We start from the raw sequence: 8,376 nt of genomic DNA, 5'->3' as shown, positions 1-8,376 counted from the left end.
CGATTTTACAATCTTAAAATAAAATCTTCATATAAGCTTAAGCATTTACAATATAACTTAGAACCAGTTTTTGTAACACTACTACAAAATAATAAATTAATTACAGTATAATACAATACAATGTACAATAGATTTTCTCTTTACTAAATTAATTTTATAACTTTATTATTATAAATTTAATTATCTCTGAAATTACTTTATCACAAGCTGGCATCAAAATTAGTATTGACGCAGAGCTGTCCAAGCTCTGATTGGTTTAAGCACATAATTATCTTAAATCAGATACGCGTCACTTAGGTACCATAATAGATAATACGCGTACACTCATCCATGACTTGCATGATAGTCACTTAAATACATTTCTATAAATACATTATATTCCTTTAAAGGAAAGTAAATCTTTTGATCTTTTATGCTTACTGTTATATTGGTATCATTATTTAATCATTTACACAAATCGAGTGGTAAAATGTAAATATTAAAACACATGTTTGCTAATAATGTTTAATATCACAAGCTATAAATAACATAAACAAGCTTTTGAGGGGAAAAAAACCCCCCTTAGAATATTCATATGTTTAATAATACGAACACGAACATTAGCTGTTGTCGGGAAATTCAGCTGCCATCTAGACCTACTATAAATTGATCTTTACTATTTTCGGTAAACTAACTAGATATTTATTCTATTAATAAAACATGAGTACAGATTTGGGAGTCGTTTGAGCTGTTTATACAACTGTTTTTAGAGTTCCCTTGTTTTCAGGCCCAAAAACATTAGTAGCAACTTTAACTTAACACCGAGAAAAACAACTAATGTACACTGTAAAACAAAATTGTCACTATTATCATCACCATCAGAGCCACCAATCGACAGTTATGCTTTTAATAAGATGGTAAATGGTAAGTCAATAGGTCAATCAAAAAGACGATAAACAAAAATCAATAATTAGTCACACCATTTTTTGCAGATGCAGCTAATTTATTTTGCAAACTAAAATGTTAAAAAAATGCCATAAAAATAATCCTTTTAGAAAGGAAACCCTTTTACAAAAAGATAGCTTAAATATTCAAAACATTATCTTCACATTTCTTGCATTAGACATTTATTTTTTATATCTATGTACACTACACATTTTACAGTATAATTTCACCTAAAATTCACATCCTTTCGATAGAAACAGTTCTCAACCAAAACTATAATAAAACATTAACAAAATTTTTATCAATAATAATAATAATAATAATAATAATAATAATACTGTAAATAATTCCAATTGCAGGATAAAAAGGCAGAGCATGCCAGTAAAAAATATTACGTCATACGTAATAAAAAAGGTCGATGGTATTGAATTTATAACGATTGTAGAATAAATATTTAAAAAAGGTAGTCCATATTCATTACTGAATATAGGGAATGTGCTGTTAGCCCATGCCTCGGCATTGTGTGGTAGGGTGGTCAATTTATTTCCACGCCACATTTTTCCTCCCCTGAATCAGGTACCTATTTATACTCCTGGGTGGAGAGAGACAATCGTAGGTAAATTACCTTGTCCAAGAACACAAGCGAAATGCACAGCAAAAGTTTGAACGCCGACCTCGATGTTAAGGTACTGAAATGAAACCTCTGCGCCAACCACTCCCACTATTATTATATTAAATATAAAAGTATGCTGTATTATAAATTGAAAAAAAAAAACTCTGCCAGAAAAACAACTTGTATCAGCTGTCTTTGCTATATCTATGCTTTCATTATTACTAATGCACATTATTACTAATGCACATTAATACAATGCAACATTTTACATAATAGAAATAATAGCTAGACAAGAAATGTTCAAACCCCCGACAGAAATGGGTATGAAGTAGCTTGTTATGCCTATATGCCTCAATTTGTTTGGTGTCTCACACATTAACAAAGGTAGCTACAATCACCTAGGCCACTTGACATTTGTTAAAACACTATTTAAATACTTGTTCATCAATACTTGTCTTGGGCCTTCTTCTGGATTATAAATTATAAATTTCTAGGTCAGTATTTTGGAAATATATATAATCTGGATAATCAATCTTGGTTTCAAGAAACAGGTTTAATCCAGGACAAGGGCTAACTAGCCCAAAACTATAAGGTTAATCCTGGACTTTAAATTTGGTCTACTAAGAAAATGCAAACCCATAGTTCAGTAAAAAAAAATTAATTTAAAAAAGAATTTAAAAACATATATATTAAATTACAGATAATTACAAAGAACATGATATAGCGGACAAAGCCAACATGTGACATTAAATTGTTCAAGAACTATTGAGGAGATGTTTCTTATTAATTTTTAAACGTATTAATTTTCAAACAGCAAAATAATTGAAAAAAAAAATGAGCCATAAAAATATGTTGGGTGTATATATTCACTCTTTTATATATATATATATATATACACACACACTAATTTGTATAATGTGCAATTTACAAGCATGTTTATATAAAAAGTAAGACATGCCAGCAAGTAACATTTCAACCGCTCAAAGGTCGGAGGTCAATGCGGACCTTCTCTCCCATGCTCATCATGCCTATAGATGGGAAGAATCCACCTTGCGGTATCCGCACTTCTCTTCTTCCAATTGTTTTACCATTTCTAGTGAAAAAGACCTGGAAAGATATGTATAGGTTTCTTATGTCACAGTATAAAAAAAAGTCATTGCTATTTATCATCTCTTTGTAAGTTTACGGATGAACTTAAAAAAAAAAGAAAGAGAGAAAATACAAGTTAGATTATTCAAGATGTTTCATTGTTATTGAAACAGGAATTAGGTCTGTATCAAAAATAAATTAAAACTTAGATTTTTCGAATTTTTAAGAAGCTCAATTTTTAGTTTTCGTAAGCGACAGCTTTATAGCAGAAACATGCTTGTTTCCATTTTTATATGTAAATATGTGGACAGTTCTGCTGTACACTTTGGCCTAGTCCTTTAATTATTTCAAAGAGGTTCACAATTGTTTTGTGCGCAGTTCAATCAGTTGATTGATTTTTTTCTCTTGTCTTGTTTTTTTTTATATTATATGGATATCAATTGTCTGAAATAAAAGAATTGAATTGAATTCCAATGATGATAATGAATGGTACACCAGTCCATGGTAAATTTGTAATACGATACATATACCCTTTTTTTATATATATACTATGCAATTTTTCTATTATGTTGATCAAAGATATGGAAAAATGTATACCTGCTACTAAATTAAACAATATAATTATGGAAACAGATGTATTTATTCAACAATAGAACAATATTTTTTTCTGAAAATCACAAAACAAAATAAAAAAAAAAAAACAAACCTGGACACTAATTCCTTGGCTTTGCAAATCCATTAGTTCTTCATTTAGTAAGTCTTGATCATCGTCCTCATACTGACCTCTAGGGTAGATAAGGTTGAGTTCAGCAAGCCCGTATAGAGCTTCTCTTGGGGGTAAAACTGACACCGCCCCCTCTTCTTCTTCACCATCTTTATCTTCACTGAAAGAAGAAATAAATTTTTTTTTAAATGTTGTGGTGATATTATCATCATCAAAATCCCTCTTGTAATTTGAAAAATCTTTCCTTTATATTATTACTTATGCTATTTGCTTCTGTCTTGGACATGATAGTTTTGTGTTTTGTCCATTGGGGCGTGCCATGCCAAAACCAGCAATAGTGACAAAAACATGAAAATTGACATTCTAATATACTAATATTATTCTCCACATTATAATAAGCCATTAAATGATATGTCATTTACTGGAATCGGCTTACTATTGCCAAAGTTACGAAGTACTACAGCTTCTCTGTACTGCCACATCCTTATGTTAATTACTCTGTTTAACGATTACCAACAGTATGCTTGTTTTAGTATGGCAAGCCTCAAATATGTTCAGTTATATTTTGTTTAGGCTATGTTAATATTGGTCTCTTGATTGCTTTGTCAGTGATAACAGCAAAATATATAATGTGATGAGCACTATTTTCAGATTAAAAAACAATAATTTTTTCATGGAAAGCAGTATCCTGATTGGTAGGTTTTTCACCCTCGTAAAGATGATTTTTTTAAATATATAAATAAACAAAATTTATAACATGATATAGAAATATGTTAAAATGATAATGAAGTGGAAATCTGTAGTATAGTAACACTGTCAAAAAATTGCCTAATCTCGCACCAAATTCAAATATTTGAACGATAAGTACAGCTAATTGAATAGATATGAACTCACTCATCAAATTGATAATCCCTTGGAAACATCACCCCACATCCCATAATATCACCTTTGTAACACCTGGGACCAAATGGATCACCTTGCCCTACACCATTGAATAATTTTCCATCATCTACAAGAACAAAGTCAATTATGAATTCAAATTTTTCAGTTACATTCAAATTCTCATCAGTTATTTTATATGATACAATAAAACATCATTGTCGCAACGGTACAGTCTAAGATTTGGTTCCTTGAAGTATACCTGTGTTAACAAAAAAACATTATCTATACATCATGAGACAGATTATACATAAATAAAGGAAGATGAAATAAATAGAATGTATGAATTATGGTGATACTTATAGGAGTGAATCAAGTTAACTTTATGGGTCAATCCACTGCTTTATATATAGTCAGACAGCTGATGGGATAAATGACATCTAGAATTTGTTTTTCATCATGCTTGTATGAAGTTAGCTGTCAAGTCATATTTACAGGTCATGGCATATTGGATCGGGTAGGTAACATTAAAAATTTTTGGACACCCTCTAATAACAAATACATATTCTAAGAGTTTAAACAAAAAATGTACACTTATTTGCTTTGATGACAATCTTAATTAGTTTTTAAATATTTAATCTGAACTTACGTACCATATCATAATGCAGAGTGATAAACATCTTGATGATTATTATAGGTGATGATAATCATGATGATAATGGTGATTATGATCTAATAGGATGATGATGATGATAAAGATGACAATGATTATGATTAATATGGCTATTATCATGTGTGACTGTAGATTTTAACACAACGATTTAAATTGTAAGTTTGTGCATTACTGTTTTTCTATTTTAATGTAATAATGATTACAAAAACTATTTATTTTTCTAAATTTTAACAGTTGAGTGCCTCTGTGGAAATTATTTTTTATCACACTGTATTTAAAATTATTTAGGATATCACAGATGGTATATCTTTCACTCTCATAACGGAGGCAATATTAGAAAATAAATTGCATACACCAGTGTACACTAACCTGCATGGTACGCTATGGAGCCATAATTCCAACCAGGATGACGTGATTTTGGATAGTTACGTCGTGCTAGGCCTATAGCAACGTAACAGCTTTTACCAGGGTCTATTATCTCTAATTCGAAGTAGTGATTTGTTGGTGTGACTGGCTTTCTAGCCTGGGCTAGTCCTACATCTGTTGTGGACTTTCCTCTTCCCATGTACGATAAAAACTGAAAAACACAGAAAATTACATACGTTATATAATGGGATCAATTGGTATAACCAAATTTTCTCAAAGGACTTAAAATAGAGGTCCTGTGTGCCCATCTGGCTCGTGCACTTTTAAGAACACATTACATCTTACGGTAGAGCAGGGTGTTACCCTGATGCTGTGGTTCATGTCAGCCCCTGTCATTGCCCAATGATGTGAACATATAGCTGCTACAAGCGCCTCTTTACGGTGGCTAGGTGGTCACAGACCACGCCCATATGCAATTCAGCACAACGGGTTATTCGCTTACCCTACCCTTTACCAATGAATAGCTACTGTTATTACTAACATTATTCTCAACATTATTATTTCATTTTTTTCTTTCATGATGGTCAAATGGCAAATAACTTGAGGCCAGATATAACTAGCCATCTGACTAAAAGTGTCTAATAAAATGTGTTCCGTATTATTACTATTACTATTACATTTTATTGATTGTTTATTTGGTTGTTGCTGATTTCATATATCCATGCTACCATTTAAAAAATAAATAAATAAAGTCATACCTTTTCTGTAGAGCATGTCCATAACAATATTAACAATTATTATTATCATTATTATTGAAGAAAAATACATTTAAACTTATTACACAATGAGATTAACCATTTTGTGCACTCTAAAATTATACTATCTTCATTCAGCACCACCAAACATTACTTCATGTGATATATTTTGATGCTATACAGGTTATTTCAATTGATAGATTGATTGATAATATGGAATATATTACTGACCATTACTATTACTATACTATTGCTATTAATATTGCTACTATACTATTACTATTAACTATTATAATTATTATAATTATAATAATAATAATTATTATTATTATTATCATATCATTACTATCAATTTAAAGTCCGCAAGTAATCCATGCTAGCATGGGTTAGACTGTTCACATTGCTAGCTTTCCTTGCACGGCTTTCCTTGTGTAGTTACACGGCTTATTCTTAGCTTACGGAGATCACTGGTAACAACTTGCACCCAAGTCTTCCTAGGTATTTGGACCTCTAAACTTCCATCACCCTACACTTCTTGACCCACTACACTATTATTATTATTATTATTTATAGTAAAATGCATCAAAAACCCAAGGCTCAATGTAAAATACTATCAATTCAATGTATTAATATGTAATTATTTGCATAGCTTCTTACGGGTCCATTAACTTCAACATCGTGCAGCCTAGCCCAGTCCTCCTCGCAACTATCCACCACCATCTCCTCCACCATGCTGGGGCCATCGGCCTGCAAATGGACCTGTACACGATCACCAGCTGTTTTGAAAGAGATGGCAGGAAAAAGCCCACAAGCTGGAAACTCAACATCTTGGCTTGCAATCTGTTGACATAATATTATGAGAAATTACTTTGATATAGATATTTATTTTCTGTACACACAACAAGTAACTCTCGTCATGATGCTTTAAAATAGATCTTTTACGCGAAATTTGAAATGAAAATTTCCGATCACCTGGCAACCACTACTGGGGGACTTTCAGAGGCCTAACATTTCGCACTACGTATTTACCATCATGGATTAAATCAACGATAAAACTAAATTACTAACGAGCACAAATATTTTAAAAAGGAAAAAAAACATGAAATGTTTATATTGAAAACAAGTCTGTCTTAAACAGCTATTTCAATGTTTACATATATACAGTTATTACAGTAATTAGCAAGATAGTATCAGTTGTCTACTGCTGGTATAGCAAAGGTCTAGCACACAGGTGGGCAAAGTGCGGCCTGACAGCAATTTTTTTGCGGCCCGCGAATATGAAATGAAAACAAGCAACATTGGCTAGAAAAGACTTTGTATTTTACGGCCTGACACCGATCATATGAAAAAAGTAATATTAAAACTGTGAATAAAGTGGTGTAAAAGCAGTGCTTGGAGGTTTTCAGAAGCACACTGGAAAGACCAAAGTTTGGGTGCAACCCTCAGTGTTAAATCAGTAATTCACTTTGGCCTCCGACCGATTTTTATGCCAACCCCTGGTCTAGCGGTACTCTACTTGTAACTAGCCAGCTGCTCAGACTAGGCAGCTGGAAGTCCCCCAGTGAGTTGCAAGACTTTGGCGGCGCGGTTTCAAAATAAGTCCGATAAAATAGTCTATAGAGCTAAGCTGTTTTAAGTATAAAAGAAAGCAATGCGACAAAGCTTGCATAAAGCTCTGTCCAGATCATCAAATCTTCTTTGACAAAATACTGTTGTATGCCCATATATAGTCATGATGTGCCTATATATGGTCATGATGTGATGTCATCATGACCATATTTTGGCATGTCACATGTTTTTGTCAAATAAAATTTGATATAGTATGGACAGGGTATTTTAATAATGATCGACAGTCAGCAGATGGTGTTGCGTAATAAGGCACTCATGCACAGCAAAGATGTAACATGGCTCTAAATAGCACGTAAAGACGATGTTTATAGACCATTTTATTGGATTTATTTTGAAACAGCACCGCCAACGTCTCGCAACTCACTGGGGGACTTTCAGTGGCCTAGCCTGAGCAGCTGGCTAGTTACAGCATGGAGGTATTATTGAGAAGGAGATCACTCGGCAACAGATCCCATTGACGTGACAAACCTATGTGTTCCCCGCTTTTGGATCGCGCGCGGGCGTATTACCCTATAATTCACATTTTTTCGTTAGCAACAACTTGGCAACGACATGCATTTATACGCTTCCAGCAGAGCAGTTGTGCAATCTGTCTCTTATACACATCTGTGGTGTCGAATTGGAGGGTGGGATTGTATTACTTAAACTTTGTAGTTTATCTTGCTGCTTCTTTGACAAAATACTGTTGTATGCCCATATATAGTCATGATGTGCCCATATATAG

At 32.6% G+C, this 8,376-nt stretch overlaps 1 protein-coding gene across 2 annotated transcripts in view; it reads right to left on the bottom strand.

The window, feature by feature from the left end:
* Positions 1–961: 961 nt before the first annotated feature.
* Positions 962–8,376, bottom strand: part of LOC117122648 (SPRY domain-containing protein 3-like) — an 11,625-nt gene continuing 4,210 nt past the window's right edge. For both annotated transcript variants that reach the window (XM_033268336.1, XM_033268330.1), the window contains exons 5-9: positions 6,681–6,863; positions 5,272–5,479; positions 4,245–4,359; positions 3,333–3,510; positions 962–2,644 (exon numbers count right to left, since the gene is read on the bottom strand). In XM_033268336.1, the coding sequence (XP_033124227.1) occupies positions 2,510–2,644; positions 3,333–3,510; positions 4,245–4,359; positions 5,272–5,479; positions 6,681–6,863 (819 nt within the window). In that variant the 3' untranslated portion in view covers positions 962–2,509. The remainder of the gene's footprint in view (positions 2,645–3,332; positions 3,511–4,244; positions 4,360–5,271; positions 5,480–6,680; positions 6,864–8,376) is intronic.

Source organism: Anneissia japonica, unplaced genomic scaffold (genome assembly GCF_011630105.1).
Source record: "Anneissia japonica isolate Jap-2015-1 unplaced genomic scaffold, ASM1163010v1 scaffold3032_len512176_cov184, whole genome shotgun sequence".
Classification (NCBI taxonomy): domain Eukaryota; kingdom Metazoa; phylum Echinodermata; class Crinoidea; order Comatulida; family Comatulidae; genus Anneissia; species Anneissia japonica.
This window is presented reverse-complemented; position numbering and strand designations above follow the sequence as displayed.